Source organism: Lontra canadensis, unplaced genomic scaffold, assembly GCF_010015895.1.
Source record: "Lontra canadensis isolate GAN:19392208 unplaced genomic scaffold, GSC_riverotter_1.0 scaffold122, whole genome shotgun sequence".
Classification (NCBI taxonomy): domain Eukaryota; kingdom Metazoa; phylum Chordata; class Mammalia; order Carnivora; family Mustelidae; genus Lontra; species Lontra canadensis.
In genome coordinates this window covers 4,838,980-4,861,959 of record NW_022631116.1, presented here as the reverse complement: position 1 = coordinate 4,861,959, position 22,980 = coordinate 4,838,980, and the positions used below count along the sequence as shown (strand labels likewise).

General features: G+C 57.2%; 1 protein-coding gene across 6 annotated transcripts in view; it reads left to right on the top strand.

Annotated features, from left to right (window-relative positions):
* The window catches only part of MPRIP (myosin phosphatase Rho interacting protein), a 141,252-nt gene that overhangs the window by 110,977 nt on the left and 7,295 nt on the right, over positions 1-22,980 (top strand). For 3 of the 6 annotated variants that reach the window (XM_032841273.1, XM_032841275.1, XM_032841274.1), the window contains 10 exons: positions 370-459; positions 3,244-3,353; positions 6,401-6,965; positions 8,708-8,824; positions 11,472-15,338; positions 18,883-19,030; positions 19,806-19,923; positions 20,785-20,944; positions 21,971-22,090; positions 22,834-22,920. In XM_032841273.1, the coding sequence (XP_032697164.1) occupies positions 370-459; positions 3,244-3,353; positions 6,401-6,965; positions 8,708-8,824; positions 11,472-15,338; positions 18,883-19,030; positions 19,806-19,923; positions 20,785-20,944; positions 21,971-22,090; positions 22,834-22,920 (5,382 nt within the window). The remainder of the gene's footprint in view (positions 1-369; positions 460-3,243; positions 3,354-6,400; positions 6,966-8,707; positions 8,825-11,471; positions 15,339-18,882; positions 19,031-19,805; positions 19,924-20,784; positions 20,945-21,970; positions 22,091-22,833; positions 22,921-22,980) is intronic. The other 3 variants (XM_032841278.1, XM_032841276.1, XM_032841277.1) reach the window with 1 other exon arrangement.

Below are 22,980 nucleotides of genomic sequence, written 5' to 3'. Positions count from 1 at the left end.
AATCCCTTGTTGACTTTTTAGAATATTTTTTTGTGAAAAAATAAAATGGATCATTTGTGTTCTTAAGTGAGCAAATATGATTACCTTCTTCTGCCTTATTTCTAATATAATGAATAACCTCAATAGATAAAAGCCACATAAATGAAAACTCTTTGGGGGTCCTCAATTTTTAAGAATAAAAGAGAGTCCAAGCATCAGGTTGCAGAACCACTGGCATGGGCCATGTCTGGCAGGATGGGGACATGGCATGGATGCTTCCATGCAGCAGGGATAGGCGGAATCCTCACCCATCAGCGTCTACACCCATGAGCATAAAGCTAACATGGAAATCCGCTTGTCCGGGTGTAGACTTTTCCTCTCTCTCTGTAGGCTGCTGACTTGGACGGGGAAATTGACTTGTCTACGTGTTATGACGTCACCGAGTATCCAGTCCAGAGAAACTATGGCTTCCAGATACATGTGAGCCTGGGGTGGAGTTGGGGGACTGGCTGGGCGTGGAGGTGGGGGACACGGGCTCCTGTGGGAACATTTCTCCAAGAACCTGATGTCCTGGTCTGGGGACACTTGTGCACAAGCCTGACCTCCTAACTTGTATTAACCAAACCCAGGGGAGACCAGGGTTCAGACCCAAAGGTCGATAATTTTATTAAAAGGAGTAGTCCAGGCGGCAGCCCACTGGGCTGCTGGTCATGGCAGTCCCTCCATGCAGGGCAAGTGTGCAGACACCAAGGCCCAGGCGGAGATGGCACTGCTGGCCCGTCACCAGGGCCAGGGCATGAGCTTGGTGGCCCATGCTGCCCTGCTATGATGCTCTTCTGCCCTTGTCCCTACAGGAGGAATACACATGCTTGATAAGCCAGCGTGTCAGACAGTGGTGGAGTCTGGCTTTCCAGGCCTGTGCAAACACCCCCCCTTCCCCACTACCTCTCCATTTTAAAGAGCAGGTCTCTCTGGGTAGGGCATCCCAGGGGTAAGAAGTGTTTTCTCATTAAGTCAGCACCCATCACTGGGCTTGTTACAGCTTCGTTGTTCTAGGGCTTTCTTCTGTATGATGAGTCCATGGCCCGAACCGCAAAGGTGCCAGTCTGTCTCTGAGAACTCACCTGCTCTTCCCATCACAGGCTACATTTCCGAGTCACCTCTGTTCCCTAGCTGATCTCGGCTGTCATTCGGACCCCTGTTCAGTTTACTCTGGGCAGGGCAGTGTGAGCTTAGCACCAGTTCTGATGCTTTTCCATGAGCCCCACGGACTCAGAGATCTAAGCCACCAGGAGAGATTGCTGTCAGTGCAGGAGAGTGGGTCCCAGGAGGGGATCAGCCTGGCCCACTAAGGAGCTTTAGGGTCTTGCGAGGTAAAGCTGGAGTGCTGAATTTGCCGTGTTCTTGCCTGGCCACCAGACTTGGAGAAACCTGCAAGGCGGCCGAATGCAGAAGCCAGGTGAGGGAGGCACCGTGAGAGCCCTGCAGGCCGGGTCACGAGTCAGTCCCATCCTGAGGTTGGGAGAAGCCCTGGAATGTGGTGGAAGACACAAGGCAGTTGTGCCTTAGTAAGACACAACCAGCAGGACATGGAGCTCACTTAAAAAGGAGGGGAAGGTACAGGCAGAAGGCCAGGTGGTGAGGGGCAGAGGCAGTGGTGAGAAGAGCCATGGCAGAAGAGCATCTGGGCACGGCTGTGGCCTGGGGAGGAGGAGGCAGCTGTGAGGTCTGTGCCCCAGAGCATGGTGAGCCTTGTGCTGCAGTCGGGCGGCAGGGGCGGCAGAGGAGGGGAGCCTCTGGACTTCAGGCCTGTGCTGTGTTGGAGGTCTCCCTAAGAATAGTAGGCAGCCACGGGCATGAACGTGGTCGGGAAGGAGCTCTCTGCCCGTGAGAGATGAGCTCCTGGGAGAGAATGTACAGAATGCTGAGGTCAGACTGCAGATACCCACACTGGAGTGCAAGGAAGCAGAGGATGGAGGGATGCGGGGGGGTTGGTTCCAGGGATATGGGGAGGGCCGGTGCTTCAGAGAGCCCTGAGGTGGCAACCCTGCCCTTGGCTTGCACAGAGAGGAAAACGGTGAGGGAGAGATGGGGAGGGACTTGGGCTATGGGACTTCTCGACTTGGGGTGCCAGTGGGGGCCTAACATGGAGGATGAGGTCAGGTCCAAGCTGTGCTTTGAGCATGCTGGGCTGGCACGTGGTCTCTCGTATTTTGGCCCTTGGCTCTGCCATTGTCCATCCCAAAATCATCTTGGTGAATTTCTCTTCCCATCAGCTGACCAGCTGACTTGTCTCACAGGCCCATTGATCAGTAGCCTGAGAAGCCTAGAGAACAGTACTGATGCCCTCTCTTCTGTGACATGGGAGCCCGAGGTGCAGAAGCTGGGAGGTGGCCTCTCAGGAGACCACCATTTGCGTGTCATGCCCCTCCCATCTTGGGAGGTGTCTGGCAGTGTGGCTTAATGATACAAGGGTTGCAGCCCAGAGGCATCTCCCTTTGCTGGCCCTGCTGCCTGGCTCCCCTGTCCTCCTGTCCGCCTTCTGTCCCACATAGTGCAACTCCCCCCCCCCCCCCAGCCACCACCAGCGTACTCCTCCATCTTGACTCCTGTCCCACCAGGTAACCCGGGTCAGGGGCTGGTGGTCCAGGGATTGTCCTAGAAGCACCCCCTCCGCTCCCATGCCCTATCAGTGAGGGACTGTGTACCACCTCCTTTGCTGCCCCAGAACCTCCCTCTTCTGTCACTAGCACTCTGTGCTAAATCTAACTACGACGGCCCAGGCGGTAGCGCAGCAGGGCTTCAGATGCGGCCCCCGACAGGCCCGACCCACCCGCCAAGTCCCGTGCCTGCCACTCTCCAGGCCATCACCCTGTGCACCTGGTGTGCGTGGCTGTGTGGCGCTGGGCCTGGGATGGAGCTTTCCCCGGCCTGGGGGCCCCTTCGCACGGCTCCCCACACACTGGCTTCATTGTTGGGTCATGCTCCTTCCCCCAGTCTGTGAGCCCCCTCTCCCAGTCTGTGAGAGAGCAGGGCAAACCATCCCAGGGCCAGGTACATTGCAGGCACACAGGAAACCGAGGATGATGGCTGAGGCGACCACGGAAGCACATTTGCTCTTTCCTTTGCTCTCCGGCCCTTCTTCGAGGGGGACACACACAGTACTCCTACCACAGCCCCCTCCCTGGCTGCAGTTCTCCCTGTAGGATGTCCTCTGGGGTCAGGGAGGGGACAGTCCCTGATGACATCTTGTCTTTTGTGTAGACAAAGGAGGGCGAATTCACTCTCTCTGCCATGACATCTGGAATTCGGCGGAATTGGATCCAGACCATCATGAAGCATGTGCATCCGACCTCTGCCCCAGACGTGACGAGGTAAGACAGCCAGGTGCCTAAGGGAGCCCCCTTCCCTTCCAGCCACCGGCTCTCTCCTTCGTGGGTCTGTGGTTCTTCTGGCCCAGCACAGCCTTCTTCCTCCTTCGTCCCACTGCTGACTGGCCCCACTCAGTCTCCCTTTGGCTTCCTGGTTTTTCTGTCTCCGGTGACCTTTTCCTCCTTTAAGCCTGGCCAGTGGAGCTGTCTGTGCAAGGGACGTTTGTGCCCCTGTCGGGACTGAACTTAGTGGGAGAAGCCCCTCCAGCTCAGGCACTGGGCCTCTCTGATGGTAGGGCAAGGGCAGCCCTGGAGGCTGCCTTCACAGGCCGCCAGAATGTTCCTTTTTCTTGGTCTTTTTGCTCCACGCCTCCATCTGTTGGATTTCTGTACAACCAGGAAAAACTTCTTTGAGACTCAGTGCTAGAACCGGGTTGGACCTCTTGTTCTTCCCTCCTGCTGAGTCTCTGTGGCTCGCACACCTCATGACATGCCACGTGCCTTCCTCCTCCTGCCCTGAAGTTAGAAACCTGCCGTTTCTAGTTTAAGAAAAAGAGAAGATTCTGGTGGGTGGGGCTGGTTCCACGATGCCCAGAACTCTGTCATTCTCAGCTGAAGGCTTCGGAGCCTTTGCCTCTTCTGAGAACGTCCCATTTATGCTTTTCAGGTCATGTACTTTGCATGACTCTTCAAGTGTCTTTCTTGTGTTGTTGGTCACACGTGGAGTGGCGTCCCAGGGCCCACTATGTGCCCCCCAGTGGCCTGGGGCAGCCATGGCCATGCCAAATCTTTGTCAAGGACTTGCCTACTTCCTAGAGACACTGCAGCTCTTTGAGCAAGAAAGCGGGAACAGAATCTCCTCTCCCTATTGGCATTGTTTGTTCATTCCCTCATTTATTAAGTGAACAGAATATATGGTTGATTGTTCCTGTCAGTAAGTCAAGGTGTTGGTGGCCGGGACAAGTTCTCAAGTGTCCTGTTATGAGAGCTTATCTGTGACTGGAGTGCGTTCTGCCTGCAGAGATGAGCGGGGCGCCCTCGTCCTCATGGGGCAGCCTCGCTGGCTATCCTGGGGCTCTCTCCTAGCCAGGAGCCCAGGCCAAAGCTTTGTGAGGCTAGCAAAGCAAGAAAGGCAGCTCAAGGTTCTCAGGCAAGGCTGCTGCAAGAGTGACACGGGTGGTGGACATGAGAGGGCCTGAGGTCCTGTCCTGGCCGCCAGCCTTCCCCTGCCTGCCGTGTCCCAGTCAGCCCCGGCTGCCTCCACAAGAGCCTGGCCCTGTGCAGATTGAGGGGCCCAGCTGAGGAAGTCAGCTTGGGACGTCGCCGGGCCGGCACATGGCACTGGCCTCAGAACAGGTGAGGAGGACACACTGGCGCATGTGCACGTGCACATACGTCCCAGGCTGGCATTCACTGTTCCCTGCCGCACTCAGACGCTGGGTCCATGCAGGGACCACAGGCCCACGGGGACCAGGTCTTTCCTTTGTGTAGGAAGGTGGACTTAGTGATTGCCTTCCTGGAATTTACTTCAGAATTGGTATATCTCAAACTTAGGGGGTCCTCACCCTCCCCTAGTTTGTCTTTAGCTTCTCTGCTGGTTTTCTGTGGGCTTTCATAGTTTGAGGAAAATTTTGACTTTTTTTAGTGCTTACGGGGCCAAGTCCCAAGGAGGTATTGGAAGCAAACATAAAGGTCAGAGGTGCAGGTTTGAGCAGTGCCCCATAGTACCCCTGCTTCGGTGGTGGGGTTGCAGGGCCTTCCTGCCTGGGGCTGGAGGGGTTTCCTCCCATAGAGCTATGGCTGCTGCTGCCAGCCGTCCATGTGGCCCTAACGCCCCACACAGTTGGGAGCCTGGGTCAGCTCTCAGTTGGGTGGTGTTGGAAGAACTCTGCTGGAGAACTTTTATTCAAATGCACAGACCATTTTATTCAAATGGTCTTAAATTGGCACCTTGCAGGTCCCACCGCCCTAAAGCACTTGAGACAAATGACCCAAAGCATGATGATGACCATGTTTTCTTTCCCTGGGGTGCCTCTTCCCCAGGCTCCTTTCTCTTTGATTCCCATTTGAAGACCGGCGCTCCCTGGAGCTTCTGGGTGGTTCAGCCGTTAGGCGTCTGGCACTTGATTTCAGCTCAGCTCTTAATCTCAGGGTTGTGAGTTCAAGCCCTGTGTCGGGCTCCACGCTAGGCATGGAGCCTATTTAAAAAAAAAAAAATTAGTGACAGGTGCCCCTGGCACCGCCCTTGCTGGCCCTCAAGACCCTGGGTGGCTTCCAACTCTGTTCTTCCGCCTTGGCCAGGGACAGAGGCCACTCTGCTCCCGGGGCCTCAAACCACAAGTGATGTTCCCACCTCACCTCTGCTCAGGGACATCCTCTATAGGAATCTTTGCTTTGGGACAAATTGAACAAAGGCATGGACTCCTTACTGGGCAAGGAGGGGTGCCCTTGAATCCGCTCCCTACTCACCTGTGTGGTGGGGGCACATAGGTGCCACCTGGGCCATCTCTCTCACCATGGCACAGTGGGCTCTGGCCTTTCATGCTGTGATCTGTCCCAACAGCCACCAGAGTGGTTTTCTTAAAATGCAGACCTGACTGGGTTATTTACCACTTGTTAAAGAACCCTTGAGCCTTTGGGGAGAAGTGGTTGGTCTCACTCATTCTGTCAGCACTGCCCGGAGCACACACGCCACAGGCTTGGCTTCCCACATGACCTCATTTAGATGGTGGCCGTGCCCGGTGCAGCCTGATGGAGCCTCCACTGTGACACTTGGCGACAGCACCTCCTCGGTCCAGGTTTCCTCTGAGGTCTGAGACTGGAAACTCTGAGCCATCTATGGCGGCTCTTCCTTTCTTGTCCCCACTCAGAACCGGTTTAGGTTCCCCCTGTGGAAGGGACACAGGTAAAGGCAAAATGTCCTTTCCTCCCCTCTCCTGTGGGAGCCATAGCAGCGTAGAAGGAGGAAGTGGTGGAGCTAGGCACCCCTCCGGGGCAGGTGGCTGTCACCAGGAGCTGCACCTGATAGGCTCTCTGCCCCTCACCCCCAGCTCACTGCCAGAGGAAAAGAACCGGAGCAGCTCCTCCTTTGAGACCTGCCTGAGGCCTAATGAGAAGCCTGAGGGGGATCGTGGAGAGCCAGACCCCGAGCAGAAGAGGAGCCGGGCTAGGGAGCGGAGGCGGGAGGGCCGCTCTAAGACCTTTGACTGGGCCGAGTTCCGCCCCATCCAGCAGGCCCTGGCTCAGGAGAGGGCCAGTGCCACCGGGGCTTCTGACGCCCACCCCGAGGCTGAGGCCGGAGAGCTGGAGCGGGAGCGAGCACGGCGGCGGGAAGAGCGCCGTAAGCGCTTCGGGATGCTTGATGCTACGGACGGGCCGGCCGCAGATGACACAGCCCTGCGGATGGAGGTTGACCGCAGCCCGGGGCTGCCTGTGACCGCTGACCTCAAGACACAGAACGTCCACGTGGAGATCGAGCAGCGGTGGCATCAGGTGGAGACCACTCCTCTCCGGGAAGAAAAGCAGGTGCCCATTGCCCCCCTGCACCTGTCCTCCTCCGAGGATGGAAGTGACCGGCTTTCCACTCACGAGCTGACCTCTCTGCTGGAGAAGGAGGTAATGGGCAGACAGGTGGTGGGGTTCTATGCAGCAGCCTTTCCCAGTACCCGCTGTACCTGGTGGTGGCCTGAGCTGTTCAGCCACATAATACTGAGGGACATGTGGTCCAGACTGCTCAGAGAGACAGACACATGGACAGACAGGTCCTTAGAGTACAGCGCAGGTATGAGGTACAGGAGGGTGCCATGTCATGGAGGGTGGCAGGGACGGGGCGCCAGGCTTTTCCAGAAGGAAAAGGTGTTTGCCGTGCGGGGACACTGCCATATAGAGCCGGGAATGGCCAGAGACTAGGCCAGTGGGATGCAGGACCCAGGAGCAGACTTTGTCCTACCCTGTTACAGGCACGAACTAGAGATTTGAGGCAGGAGAGGCTCATGAGCAGAGTTAGGTTTCCGTATGCAGTGGGCGGCCCTGGATCAGAGGGGCCAAAGCTTGGAGGCAGAGACCAGCCCCGAGGCTTTTGCAGCAGCCCAGTAACCATTGATGGGATCTGGGGTGGGCGGTGCAGGTCATGCAGCAGGAGGCAGAGGCTGGATTCTGGATGTTAAGGAATATTCAAAATGTGAAACAGAGGCCGTGGGGGAGAAGGGGGCATGAGCCTGGCAGGCTGGGCAGACAATTGCCGTCATGCCACCAACTTGACTAGTTCTTAGGCACCAGAGCAGGCCCTCTGGGATGTAGCGTATCCAGAGATCAGATCTGGGAAACTTGGTGGTGGATTTGTTAATCTGAACAGTGAGTTTCCCGGACAAGGAGGTTCAGCATCGTACCGGCCTCTTAGGGACATCCAGGAGTACGTTCTGCAAGTGTTCTTTTGCAGAAGTAGCTAACGAAAGTGAAGAGCGGCACGTGGCCCTGCCCTCGTTAAATTTTGAAGCTAACATGGATGATTAACAGCAGGACTCGAATTTTTCCCCATTTCTAGACATAGTAAAGGCAAGAGGCAACAGAGCTTCACACTCACATTGCTCTAAACTGTCAGAGTGGGCCTGCTGGCTTGTAGGTCACACACTGGACCATGAAGCTGTCACAGACAGCAGAGTCTGGGGGCCAGGCGTCTCAGTGCCGCCCACAGCAGCGCCCGGCTGCACTCTGCCCCTCCAGCGCCGCCACCCCCACCCCTGCAAGCCAGCATCCAGTAGGCACCTGAGGGAGGGTTCAGGGAAGAGTGGATGGACGGATGACTCAATTCAAAGCCACTGAAAGCAGGCAGAGTGGGAGGTAGCTTGCTCGCTTCACACATCTCATGGAACCCTTCCTGCAAACAGCTGGCATGGAATCCGTCACGTTAAGAGGGGTCAACAGCAGCCGTTTGAGCGGAAGCCATGGCAGGGCCTGGAGTGAGGGCTTCCAGGGGCAGCTCCGGCCTGTTTGACCACACTGAGGAAACCGCAGGACCCAGCGGGGTGGTCTTCTTCTGACACAGGCACAAAGCCCCCATCTCCTGGTGGGGTCTGCTCCCCATATCCTTACGGGCACTTGGGAATTCCGTGGGTGCCCCGGTTAACAGGTGTGGTGCTGTCATATACGGCTTGAGCTGGAACCCTCAGTTCCAGATGCCGCAGATAAAGACCAGATCAGCACGTGCCCTGAAACGTGGCCACAGGGAAGGCCAGCCCAGGTGTCCTGTGTGCTCCAGCCTGACGAGAGCCAGAAATGCCACTGCCAGCCCATGCTGAGCTGCTGCCTCTGGTCCTTGCTGTCACTGTGCTCAAAACTGCGTGTCTCTTTCCCAACAGTTGGAGCAGAGCCAGAAGGAGGCCTCGGACCTTCTGGAGCAGAACCGGCTCCTGCAGGACCAGCTGAGGGTGGCTCTGGGCCGGGAGCAGAGCGCCCGGGAGGGCTATGTGCTGCAGGTAGGGCTGAGGGTCTGCTGCGGCCCTTGTTCGTTTGGGCTTCGGTGTGACGACCCAGGCAGGCTAGGAATGTGCAAAACCTGGCTGAGCAGGGCCAGCCTGTCCCTAGGGCCGCCCCCACCGAGCTCTGCCACAGCGCCACGGCCCACAGGCTGGCGGGTCCTCTAGCCTCACCGTCGTAGGACGTTGTGGAGAATCTGCCTGAAACCTCTGTTTCCCAGGGTTTTTCTTTGTTTCCTAATGAAATCATCCTGATCATCTTTCCTCTTGGCTCTCAGAGTACCCGGTATATACTCATTATCGGTATCACATGTCTGCGTGTCATTTCTACGTGCTTTCACAAACAGCCGTACTAGGTCCATTGTACCCACTGAGGAACCTGAGTAGTAGCAGCCAAGTGCCTTCTTACGACTAAGGTGGCGGCAGACTTAGAACCGGTTCGCCATCCTTGACCTTGTGTGTACCACACCTACAGGGCAATCTGGGGCCATTAGCACTGGCCTAGTGGCTCCCTTATTTCCTGCCTCGGCTGAGGTGCCGGGGGAAAGTGTGGCCACCCGGCCATCGGCCAACTCTCTCAGCAGCCTGATGGAGAGTCTAATGAGAAGGGCAGCAGCCTGAGTCCTGAGCTGAGACCCAAACCCATGCTCCGGCAGCGAGTTCCACGTCCACATGCCAGCCAGGAAGCAGTGGGCGCTGCCCTGGCGTCTAGCCAGCGGGAGCCTATTGTCCTGTACCATTCCGGCCCCGTCTGAGTTCTGGGGTACAAAACAACACACTCGTGCCCCATCACGCTGATATGCTGATGGGGAGAGGTGGCAGATGGAGCAGTGCTGCAGAAGTGCAGAGGGTTGAGGGAATAGGGAACTCGAGCTCCCAGCCAAGGCTGAGGACACAGCACTCCAGTCAGGGTCCTGCCACCGACCAGTAGAAGCTGGTGCCATCCCCTGCAACCTCAGCCTCCTTGCCTGTGTAGACTTAGAACTTGACCCCAAGGGCCTTTCAAGCTCTCAGGGACCCCGAGTCTCTCTGATAAGTGTCTGCATTGACGTTTGCAGACCACAGCATCCCGGCTGCCTTGGGCCAAGTCATCCCAGGCAGCATGCGAGCCTCTGGGCAGAGTTTACCTTCCCTCCTGTCTCCGTGCCGTCTTTTGTTGCATGTTCCCTCTGCCTCCTCATTCTCCCCTGGCTTTGACCATGGCCCTGGGCGCCCCTTGTGCCCTGGTCCTCCCCAGCCCCTTCAGCCAAGGAATGGCCATGCCCAGGTCCTATTCTCGGGCACCATGGACTGGTGGTGGTGGGCATCCCCCTTTCCTGTGTATGTTTCCTGGGTCGTTTTGTGCAGACTTTCCAGGTTTGGGGAGCATCTTTTTAAACCTGCATGAATTCACTTCACATCTGGTGGTAAAGATACTAGCAGCAGATTTTGCACATTGCTAACCTAAGAACCTGTCTCTATGTCTAACCTGGATGATTGCATGAGCCTGCAGCAGAGCCCCAGGCAGAGGGCCCGGGGCCATCCCCTGCAGCCTCAGCTGGGCAGGGCTGGTGTCTTCAGACCTCCCCACTAGGTCTAACAACGGGTGACTTGTAACCTCCCTTTGTGCTTTGAAAATGCTTATCCCCAAGTCATTCGGAATGAGCAAGGGGCCTTTGGGGTTCATCAGGAGGAGAGCCATTCAGGGTGGGCACTGCACTAACGGTGCTGGGAGGAGGAGCTTGCATGGTTTGGATGTGGAGCGCGGAGTGTGTGTAACTTTACTATAACTGAGTGTCACATCTGTGGCTTCCCTGCCAGCAGACCAGACGTAGAGCGAGCCACAGGCAGGCCAAATTCTTAGGCTGGGCTCTTCTCACTCTCGTTCATGTTGGTTTTGCCCCGGCATTAATTAGTTCTGTCTCTTCTGCATGCCTTTCAGTTTGGGGAGTTTTGTTTCATTTGTGTTTTCTGTCTTGCATACTTCACTCTCTTCCTTTGAACTCCACGAAGGTTTGCTTGTTTTGTTGATTATCATGTTTTACTCCGTGGTTTCCGTTTTCCCCTCATTTTGTCTTCCTGCAGGTAGAGATTAGTTCTTCCTGTTACTGTAGAGGACGGGCTCCACTTCCCAAAGGAAAATGCTTCAGATGTCACCTCACTGGCATCCCGGGCGGTTGCCTCCCTTCCTTCTCTCCCCGTCCTAGAAGGAAGTGGCACCGCCACCCGCAACCCCCCCGCGTCCCGGCTTTGTTAGGGTTTGTTGCCTAGAGTCCTCTACCTTTTGTTTTTGCAAAACGAACAGATCCCGAAGCTCTGCTCCTCCCCCTGTCCTCCTTCCCAGCGTTCTCCTGTCCTTCGTCTTCCTTTGCTCATCAGTGTGCTCCATTATTCAGTTCTGTTTGATTTCGTTGTCCTAGAAGCTGCTTGGTTAGAGCTGTTCGATGTGACTGTCCATGTGTCCCGTTTACCTAAAAGCAGCTACTTGCCAAAACAAGCTAAGATGATTTGTTGGATTTGTTTTTTAATTGAGAAAGAGAAAATTATGCCAAGGATAAAAGGCAAAGCCACCAAGAAGCTTTTCTGTGGTTGACCCTGGCCAGAGGTGTGACACTCAGAACTGGGAGGCCCGAGTGGTACTAACCAGTATTTAATCGGTTTTTTTAAGACTGAAGTGGCCACCTCCCCATCCGGTGCCTGGCAGAGGCTCCATAGAGTCAACCAGGATCTGCAAAGCGAGCTGGAGGCCCAGTGCCAGCGCCAGGAGCTGGTCACGCAGCAGATCCAGTCCCTGAAGCGCAGCTACGGGGAGGCCAAGGACGCGATCCGGCACCATGAGGCCGAGATCCGGAGCCTCCAGGCGAGGCTCAGCAATGCCGCAGCCGAGCTCGCCATCAAGGAGCAGGCGCTGGCCAAGCTCAAGGGTGACCTGAAGCTGGAGAAGGACAAGGTCCGGGAGCAGCTGGAGGAATGGCAGCAGAGCGAGGCCGCACTGAGCGGGCAGCTGCAGGCCAGCGAGCAGAAGCTCAAGAGCGCCGAGGCCCTGCTGCTGGAGAAGACGCAGGAGCTGCGGGACCTGGAGACGCAGCAGGCGCTACAGAGGGACCGGCAGAAGGAGGTGCAGAGGCTGCAGGAGCGCATTGCCGACCTCAGCCAGCAGCTCGGTGCCAGCGAGCAGGCCCAGAGGCTAATGGAGGAGAAGCTGCAGAGGAACTACGAGCTGCTGCTGGAGAGCTGCGAGAAGGAGAAGCAGGTGCTGCTGCAGAACCTGAAGGAGGTGGAGGACAAGGCCAGCGCCTATGAGGACCAGCTGCAGGACCACGAGCAGCAGATGGAGGTCCTCCAGAAGGAGAAGCTGAGCGCCAAGTGCGAGGGCAGCGAGGTGGTCCACCAGCTGGAGGAGCAGCTGGAGATGAAGGAGGCCAGCATCCAGAAGCTGGCCGAGCACGTCCAGAGCCTCAGAGATGAGCGGGACCTGATCAGGCAGCGGTTCCAAGAGCTGATGGATCGTGTCGCCCTGTCTGACGGGGACGTGGCCGAGCTTCAGGAGAAGCTGCGGGGAAGGGAGGCCGACTACCAGAGCCTGGAGCACTCCTACAGGAGGGTGGCCGGCCAGCTCCACAGCATGCACACGCTGCTGAAGGAAAAGGAGGAGGAGCTAAAGTGCATCAAGGAGACGCACGAGAAGGTTCTGGAAAAGAAAGATCAGGACCTCAATGAGGCTTTGGTTAAAATGGTTGCCTTGGGGAGCAGCTTAGAGGAAACAGAAATGAAGCTCCAGGCAAAGGAGGAAGTTTTAAGGAGATTTGTAAAGGAGTCTTCAGAGGACGTGGAGGAGCCACGGAGCGGCCCGGAAGAGGCAGAGGACAGCACCCTGCTGTCGGGCCCGCAGCTCCAAGCTGCCGGCACACCCCCGGCCTTCCCACAGCCCAGGCTCGAGGATGAGGCCCCAGGGGTGGCCCTAGGGGAGGAGCGTGGCAGCGGCAGCCCCCAGAGAGAAGAGAGCATGGGCTCTCTGAAGTCGGAGGTGCCGGACAGGGAGGGACACCCTCCAAGCACAGCAAAACCTGACCAGGGAGTTCCTGGCGTCAAAAGGCAAAGGATCCGGTTCTCCACGATTCAGTGCCAAAAATACACGCACCCTGATGGGTCCGAGAAGACCTGGACCAGCAGCACGTCCTCTGACACCAGCCAGGACCGCTCGCCCTCAGAGGAGAGCATGTCGTCAGAGGCCACCCCCAGCTCTCTCCCTGCAACCAGCGACTCCGACACGTATCTCTCCATAATACACTCCCTGGAGACCAAGCTCTACATCACGGAGGAGAAGCTCAAGGATGTGACGGTGAAGCTGGAGAGTCAGCAGGGCCAGAGCCAGGAGGCCCTGCTCGCGCTGCACCAGCAGTGGGCTGCCACCGAGGCGCGGCTCCGCGAGCAGCTCCGTGCCAGCCTGCTGCAGGTTGGAGCGCTGGCCTCCCAGCTGGAGCAGGAGAGACAGCTCAGGGCCCAGCTCGTTGACAGTCACGTAGGGGAGCTCGGCGACTTCCAGGTGAAAAACAGCCAGGCTCTGGCTTGCTTAGAAAACTGCCGAGAACACCTGCGATCCTTGCCAGCGGCCAGCCCAGAGGGTGTGCAGGATGCAGGCGCGGGCCCCCTGGCCAGCGTGGAGGGCGCACTCGTCAGCGCCACCCAGGCCCCGAGCCCCTGGCCAGCTCCTGTGGACAGCGCGGCCCAGGCCCAGCCAGAGGACGCTCATTTCGTGGAGCTAGGGAAGGCGATCTCGCAGCCGCTGCTCCGGCCGGAACTGACTGAGCAGGAACAGCTGAAGCTCCTTTCCCATCAGATAGCTCTGGAAGCCTCACTGATAAACCAAATAGCGGACTCCTTAAAAAACACAACATCGGATATCTCACGCGTTCTCCACGAGATTTCTCAGTCGGGAAGGTGGCCTGTGGAACCTGAAAGTGCTGCTCTCTGCCCCGGGGCCCCAGCGGACACCTGGGCTAAGAAGGTGCTTGTAGATGGCGAATTCTGGAGCCAGGTCGAGTCCCTGAGTAAGCACCTGGGAACGCTGGGCGGAGAGGCCGCCGGCGCAGCGGGAGGCGGGCAGCAGAGCATCCCACCAGCCCTGGTCCCCGCCCTGGCTGATGCCACGTGGGTCAGGGCAGAGCTCAGCTTTGCGCTGCAGTCGGTGAGGGAGTCCTTCCACCGACGGTTACAGAGCATCCAGGAGACCCTCCAGGGCACCCAAGTGGCCCTGCAACAGCACAAGCGCATGCTGGGGGACATCCTGGGAGCCTACCGGACCCCCGACTTTGAGAGAGTGATGCAGCAGGTCTCAGAAGCTCTCAAGCTTCCTGCGGGCATTGAAGGAGGCATGCAGGCATCCTGGGACCCGAGCCCATTAGAAGTACTGACTCCTCAGGAAGCCGCCAGCTCCCAGGAGCCCTTCTACATGTCCAACCAGAGCTCTGGAGCCCTCGTTGCTATTCAGGAAGAACTTGCCCTGCAGCTCAAAGATAAGGCCAGCCTCTTGGGGGAGATATCTGCCGCTTTAACCTCGCTTCCCCCTGTGCAGTCGGTCAGAGATTGTCAGAAGCTTCTCCAGGCGTCCCAGAATCTCTCCTATAACACTTACCTGGGGGGCCTCGGTCAGTATTCTTCATTATTAGTTCAGGATGCAATTATTCAGGCACAGGTGTGTTACGCAGCCTGCAAAATCCGGCTGGAGTATGAAAAGGAGCTCCGGTGCTACAAGGAGTCCTGGCAGGGCTCGAGGGCCTCCTGTCAGGAGCACGAGCAAGCGGTCGGGGCCCTGAGGGAGGAGTACGAGGACCTTCTCCGGAAGCAGAAGAGCGAGTACCTGGATGTGATAGCCATTGTTGAGAGGGAAAATGCCGAGCTCAAGGCCAAGGTCACCCAGCTGGGCCATCAGCAGAGGCATCTGGAAGAAGCAGAAAGCAAGCACAGTGAGAACATGTTCGCCCTGCAGGGGAGGTACGAGGAAGAGATCAGGTGTGTGGTGGAGCAGCTGAACCGAGCAGGGGACACGCTGCAGGCCGAGCACAGCAGGGTCCTGAGCCAGCTGGATGCCTCGGTCAGAGACCGGCAGGACATGGAGCGGCACCACGTGGAGCAGATGCAGAGCCTGGAGGACAAGTTCCAGCTCAAGATCAAAGAGCTGCAGACCATCCACGAGGAGGAGCTGCGGACCTTGCAGGAGCACTACTCACAAAGCTTGCGGGGCCTGCAGGAGGCCCTGCGCCACTACCAGCGCCAGCTGCCTGAAGCCCCGCCGGCCCCCGGGCCCCCAGGCAGCCCCCATCAGTGCCCCTCCTCCAGCTGGCCTGCCAGCCAGCCCCGGGGGGCCCTGCAGGCCACCAAGGGAGAGGCCGACTCCATGACGGGGCTGAGGGAGCGCATCCAGGAGCTGGAGGCCCAGATGGACATCATGCGGGAGGAGCTGGAGCACAAGGACCTGGAGGGCGACGCAGCCACGCTGCGGGAGAAGTACCAGAAGGACTTTGAGAACCTTAAGGTTCTGCAGCATCATTTGATTTTCAAGGCAGTGGAGGGGCAGGCGTTGCTCTGCTGTGGGGGGGTGGCAGTGTCTGGCAGACAGGGCTCTCGGGTAGAGCCGAGACACGGTTCTCGGCTCTGAGTTACTGTGCAAGCAGAGTCCGGTTGATACTGTCCCTCCCCTGACTCCTCGCTGGTGTGGTGTGGTCTCAGAGCAAGGTCTGGGCAAGAGTCTAGACTCCTGTTCGACATCCGCCCCACCCCCAAGGAGGACTGCTGGAAGGCGAACAGGAGCACCATGAGAGAGGGAGCATGCTCACCCCCGCCATCACCCTTCTGCCTGGTCCCTCCCAGTGCCTCCAGCAGAGGAAGCCTTTGCTGTTTGGTCACAGCCTCGCCCTCTCTTCTACTCCCACAGAACCTACTCCAGGCCAGTATAGATGCAGACCTGGGAAGAACTCAGGAGAGATAGGCCAGAAGCTCCCTTAGAGAGCTATCTCCTGACTGCCCTAAGAGGGCAGAGTTGGGGTTCCCAAAAGATGGGGAGATTTGCAAAACAGTGTCAAGTTGGACTCTCCTGTCCAACTTCCTGTGGGGAACTGGCATTTAATGGGCACTCTGTGGAAGAACGGCTTTCCTCCTGAGCATGCCTCTCGGCCACTGGTACTCCTTCCCTGGGGGCTGTGAGAAATGCCCTGTCCCCAGTAACTATCCCCTGCTCTCCTTCCCCGTTTCGTACTCCGCCTCATTCGGCAGAATACCCAGGCCCTAGCATGTAAAGGTGACCTTCCCAGGCTCCTTTGGGCTGTGGGCTTTGTGGGCCGGTCCAGGTTCTCATCCAGCCCCTTCAGAGCTAGAGAGGCCTGCGTGCGTGCTGCCTGGCTGCCCAGAACTTCCCCGCAGCTTCTCGACATTAGCCTCTTGAACTCCGCACCGTCCCTTGCTGCGGCACAATAGATGGCCGGGCTCCTCGAAAGCCCTCCATCCCCAGTCAGGCCCCTGCTCCAGTGGCGCCTCAGCCTGCCCGTACACAGAGCCGGCCCCCAGGGTTTAGGCAGCTGCTCGGCTACTCCTGCCAGACGTGGCGCTAATGCTGCTCTCTGGCAGGATGCCCGTGCTGCTGTTTTTTGTCGCTCTGAAAGTGGGGGACAGACATGCGGGGAGTCAGCAGCAGTGTCTTCTTTACCTCTGGGCGACAACGCAGCCCACTGGCCAGAGCCGAGCACGTGTGGTCATCAGCAAGCTCTCGGACGGCCAAGAGCCCATTCTCACTGTTCCTTTCCCAAGTCAAAACCTTTTGAAAATGGTTAGGAATCGTGAGACAGCTTCAAGGGCTGTTTTCCAGAAGTGCACGAATGGTGCCCCCACGGTGGCCCGTGCATGTGAGCGCAGCACTCAGATGGGTCAGGCCCACCTTTGAAAGAAACTCGCACAAACACCGGCCCCTAGTGCCCTCCCAAAAGAGCATCCCGCTGCTTCCTGTGACACCACGCAGGTCTGTGTGACCAGGGGCCCGAGCACAGACACGCCTTGGGCTCCCTGCCCTCCAGTGAACGGCTTCATCTCTGCTCCACAGAGCCCCTGGGCGGTGAGGCAGTCTCAGCCCCCGTTTCAGTCAGCGGGACAGAGATAAGGCCCACACTGGTGGCCTGGTGTGATTAGTTAGCAAGAAACGGGGTTGGGGGCTTCTGATCGCCTGTCTCTGGGGGCTGCGCTGCTGCTGCGCTCTGTGCCGCCTCTGTCGTTTGCCTGTGAGCATCCAGCCCGTCCGTGCTGTCCTCATTGCGGCCCTAGAGACCCAGCAATTACAGTTAGCGCTCTCGAGGGTCTCCAGTCAGTAGCCAGGGCTTGGTGCAGTTTTGCCCAGGGTTGGGGAGACCAGGGTCTTGGCTGACAGCCCCTCTCTGACCACTGCAGGCTGCCACCTTCTCTGACAACTCTGCACAGTAGCCATCCAGGAACTGGGCCGGGAATACCTGCTTAAAAATCCAAATGTGTTTCTGGGTGAATGATTTTAACACGTGTGCTGTCCAAGGAAGCAGCTGGTCTTTAAAGCTTATTCAGTGTTTGTGTAGGAAGAATTTTCACCCTTAGCTTTAAATATTCTAACGCCATCCAATCCAACTAAACCCTGAAAGACCGACTAGCTGTGTGCTCATTGTGAACGAAAGCACGAAGGAGGGAAGATGTGGGGCTCGGACGGGCCGAGGGCTGGGAGCCACAGCCCCAGGACTCCTCCAGCTGTCCTGTGCGGCAGTGAGAGGAGGCCGATGGCTTCCAGGTGGGAGCTGCCAGGGAGAAGGAACGCGCAGTTAGCGGTGGAGAACAGTTAAGACCATTGGCCCAGTCGCAGCCAGTCTGTTTGAGTGAAGGCCAGACTGTTCGAAAACATTGGGGTATCTCATACAGGCCCATCAGTTACTGTGGGGGCTCAGACCAGGACACCCAAGTGTGGTGATTTGATTTCTTACCCTTTCTTGAATCCAGGTGCAAGAAGACTGAGCAAGTAGCATAGGTCGGTGGGGAGGAGCTCCCACCCCGCTTTGCATTTGGAATGTAACCTGGCCGTTCTCCATACTCTTCTGGTGTTTTAAAAATCACTGAAAAGCCTGATCCCTACTTTGGAAGAGATGTGGCAAGGGGTTTATGTACAAGTGTGCCTCTGTGCACAGAACAGCTACACGTACGCCTTCACAGCTATGACACAGTCCCCTGCCCCTTTGGTCAGAGCACTCTGCTAAGCCAGGCCTGGGTTTCTCAACCAACCTGTGGGATGGTTGGACCCGTCTTAGGGTCCCATCTTAGGGGGACCTCTGTTCCTCCCCTAAATCAATGTGTAGGTAATAATCCAGCCTGCATTGTAACACAGCACGGACGAGTGTGGAGAGCAGTTCTGCTGTGTATCTCTTTTCAGTTAGTTAATTAGCGCCCTTGTTTGTACTCCTTGAAAAAGGAAGAAGGAAGGTTGGAAGAGAAGAGATCAGGTAGCCTAATCTGATTCCCTCAGTGGATGCCAGGCAAAGGTGGCTAGCTCGTTAGTGGCGGGGCCTTGGCCACCGGGATACCTTCATTCACAGGATGGTGTCTGCTCCCTCCGAGAGCCAAGAAAGACACATTTATGAAATGCCCAGTTTGGTGCTGAAAGCTTCTTGCTGTGTAACTCAAACCAGACCCAGCCAGCCTCCGTACGTTTACTCTCTTCTTGCTCCCTCTGGTCAGTCCCACCTAGCTGTGATTCTGTAAAGACCCGGGATCAGCTATTTTAAATTCCAGTGCAGCCGCTTCCCACCCACAGTATGGACTTTCCATGGATTCAGAACAATCACCCCAATAAGGTGTAAACTCTCTTTCCCAAATGCTCCGGTAGCATAAAATGCCCAGTAGCGTCAGTGAGCGTGTGCAGACAGCCATCGGATAGCCCCGCTGGCTCCGTGCTCAGTGTCAGGGAGCATGCTGTCTGACCAAGGAGCCTCAAGGGGCTGGGCTGCTGGCTTCGTGATAAACAGAACACCCATCGCGGGAGTAAAGAAAAAAATCCATGGAGTTCCTTTTGCATCTTACAGGCCACGTGCGAGCGAGGTTTTGCAGCCATGGAAGAAACGCACCAGAAAAAAATTGAGGACCTGCAGAGGCAGCACCAGCGGGAGCTGGAGAAGCTTCGAGAGGAGAAGGACCGTCTCCTAGCCGAGGAGACGGCAGCCACTATCTCAGGTGGGAGTCCGGCTGGGCGGCCACTCTCCCCCCAAGGGCAGGATGGCAGCAGGCTTCCCTAGCTGACCGCACAGTTTGGCCACGAGCCGCCTTGGAGCTGCCTCTTGGCTGAGGTTGCAGCTTGGTTATCCAAGGCTAGCCTGTGACGGTTCCTTCCAAGGGAGAGGCTGCTTTCAGGAACCCTCTGAGAGCTTGCGAGCCCGGGCCTGGCACCCCCAGCTACACCTGAAGGGCTGTCCCCAGCCGCGCTAGTCCCATCGGTGCCATTGCCCTCAGACCACATAAGACCACCTCCTCCTGCAGTGCCGAGAACATCAGCACAGCGTTGCTGCCGCTCCTGCCCGGTGACAGTCTTGGCCACCCAGCCGACACGCTCTGCCCCGAGCAAGCTTGGTGCCGTTGGTTGTGTGTTACCCTCCCTTTCTGTGATGGCGCTTTACGGTGCTGGCATTTCGGGGTGAAGAACAAAACCTACCAGCCTGAACAGCTTGCTTGTTTTATAAACTTGTGCGTGATTTTAACATTGACATTTATTTCATCAGTTTGGCTTACTTCTAACATTAAAAAAAAAAAAAAAGTACCTGCATCCCTTTTGTGGTGGGAGTTCCCCGGGAATTCCTTGGCTGGTGTCTGCTGAAATTTGGTCTGGGAGAGCCCAGCCTGACCACTCGTGGACATCGCATTAACAATGGGCAGACACGCCGTCCTGTCCATCTTGCTTCCCCCCCACCCCGCCTCGAGCCTCTTGTGCTGATGGCCACATCCTTGACTACAGCCATTGAAGCCATGAAGAATGCCCACCGGGAGGAGATGGAGCGCGAGTTGGAGAAGAGCCAGAGGTCCCAGATCAGCAGCATCAACTCCGACATCGAGGCCCTACGACGACAGTACCTGTGAGTCAGCTTCCTGCCCACAGGAGGCGGCCCTTGTGGGCCAGGCTGGAGGGAAGCGGGACCTTTCCTGTGTCTTCCTAAGAGCCACAAAGACATGGGTCTCAAGGGTGGGCAGTGGTGGAGGCCTGAGGGTTCTGAGGCAGCTCCGAGCCGCCCTTCCTGAGGGGCTGAGCACCATCCCAGAATTGTCTTTGGTTCTGCAAGTGGAAGAAGCAGTCTTTTCCAAGGGGTCCGGGGTGACCGAGAACAACGTCACGAGGCTTTGATTTTCTGAGCATGGATAGAGCCTGGTCCTGGCTTATCAGACACAGGGCATCTCAGAAGTCAGTGTTGAAAACATATCACAAGTGTGACTTCTCTCCGGGCATCAGGGGGGTTCTGTGTGTGGGACCGTTAAGCTCCTTGAAAGAGGTGCAGATTGGGGCACCTGGGTGGCTCAGTGGGTTAAGCCTCTGCCTTCGGCTGAGGTCATGATCTCAGGGTCCTGGGATCAAGCCCCGCATCGGGCTCTCTGCTCAGCAGGAAGCCTGCTTCCCCCTCTGCGTCTGCCTTCTGTTCTGCCTACTTGTGATCTCTCTCTCTCTGCCAAATAAATAAATAAAATCTTAAAAAAGAAAAAAAAGAGAGAGATGCAGGGAAGGATGCAAGAGAGAGTCTGTAAGCCTGCAGTACTTCGAGGTTGTCCCTTTTTTAGCTGGGTCCAAATTCGCTGAGACCACAGAATGAATGGTACCTGCCCTCTGCTCATCTCTTTGCGTTGTGTCTCGTCGTTCCTCAAGTTTCGTGATGGGGACTCGCAGGGCCTTTTAGAGGCCTGGCCCAGGGCTGGGGGCAGAGGGGTGAGCCGTGCCTTCTCTGCAGGGAGGAGCTGCAGTCGGTGCAGCGGGAGCTGGAGGTCCTCTCGGAGCAGTACTCCCAGAAGTGCCTGGAGAATGCCCACCTGGCCCAGGCGCTGGAGGCCGAGCGCCAGGCCCTGCGGCAGTGCCAGCGTGAGAACCAGGAGCTCAATGCCCACAATCAGGTGAGCCTGTGCCCGGGGGCGCCATGCCGGAGTCGGGGGCTGGGCCTTACCTGAGGCGGCCCTGGGTCGGAGTGGCCGCCCCATCTGCAGGCATCTCCCTGATGTCTGACATTGCCCAGAACGGTGACAGAAACTCACTGCAGATGGGGGAGCTCGTGAACGAGCTGTTTAAATTTGGACTCCTTTGGGCTCTAGCCCTTCTGGGATCTCTGAGATGTCTCCTGAGCATTTCTGGATTTCTGCTTCGTCACTGCAGGGCGGGGCCTGAGAGGGAGGGTCATTGCACCTGGTCCAGACCTCCTGTCCCCAAGGCTGGGACCATGTTTAAACGTCCCCCAGTCAAACCCATGCACTATTCACATTTTTTTGGGTCAGATCATTCTCTTAAAATTTGCCTGTTCTTCAGAGAATTGGGGTGCGTTTAAAATCCTGGCGAGGGGAAAGACTCGAGGTAGGTTTAGTTTGATAAAAGCTTGGACTTTTGGACCACTGTGTGCATGACCCACCGGCTCATCCTCCCCCGGCACTGAGTACACGGACGTGTTGGCCAGCTGCAGGCTCAAGGCCTCTGGGCCCACACTCACCCCGGATGAGGGCGCTCTGGCAGGACTGGTTCCCGCTAGTCAACGCAGTGGCCTAATGACCACATATCAGTTGGAAACAAGGTACAGAAAGGGAGCAGGGAAGGCGCCAAGAGGGCCCAACCCTACAGAAACTCAAGTTGGACAAGCCGTGACACGCATGGATACTAGTTACAGTGACAGAGAGGTAGTGAGGGTTATGGAACTCCGTGTACACTATTCCACAAACACAGAGCGCACATGAATGGCTGTCACAGGGTCGTCCGTCACAGGCAGTGGCTGCCTTGCCTGTGATCGCAGTGTGCATCAGCCCTGCCCGGGGTTCCTCTACTCACACCCGTCCGCCTCTTCCGTGAGAAACCGGCCTCTCCCGCTTGTGTGGTGTCAGTGCTGCCCCCAGGTGGCTCTGTGAAGCCTCCGTCCTTGCTGTGTTGCTGTTCCGCAGGAGCTGAACAACCGCCTGGCTGCGGAGATCGCACGGTTACGGACGCTGCTGACCGGGGACGCGGGCGGAGAGGCCGCCGGCTCCCCGCTCACACAGGGCAAGGATGCCTATGAGTTAGAGGTACTGCTCGGAGCCCCTTCAGCCCGCTCTGAACCGCACGTGCCCCAAGCGGGGACCAAGAGGTGGCCTCAGCTTATGGGGTCATGGCAGGGATGAGCGCTGGAGACAGCAAGAAGGATGTGGAAGGATGCAAATCCCCCAGGCGGCCAAAGAGAATAGCTGCCAGGCATTGTGGGTGCACGGCAGGAGTGGGGTCCCCTCGGGAGGAGGCCACAGGGTGATCTAACCCCGTACCCACAGTTCCTGCCTCACCACAGAAGCAAAACATGTACTAGCCCTGCGAGCACCACAGCTGCTCACAGTCCTGAGCGCTGTGTTACTCAGGGCAGTGAGGTTTAAGTCAGAATGATGGATTCTTATGTCTTTCTATAAAAGCACTTGGATTTTTCCCTATTTAATTCTCATTTTATCGTGAACATCTGCTCAGTGATGTGAGAGAGGCTGAGCAAGTCCGACAGTTTGAGCAGGGTGCTTTCCTGGGCCCCAGCCCGGGCACTCACTGCGGCCCCACGGGCTGAGGAACAGGGTGCTCGGGTCCAGGAGGAATAGCAGTGGTTTCTCGCTGTTTCTGTATGTGATGGGCCACCTGTTAGCAGCGGTCAGTGTATTTGCTGGCATTTGTGGTTGCATGTCCCTGGGGAGGGGGTGGGTTCCCTGCTTGGCCCTCATGCCCTCATCTTTGCTTTCAAGACTCTGGAAGTCCCTTTGTTCCTAATGTCAGCTCCTAATTTCTGTTATTCTAGGTCTTACTGCGGGTCAAGGAGTCAGAAATACAGTACCTGAAGCAGGAGATCAGCTCTCTCAAGGATGAGCTACAGACGGCGTTGCGGGTAATGGTGCCTCCTGGTGGGAGACAAGTCTGAGGATGGGCTCGGGGCTGAGGGGAACAC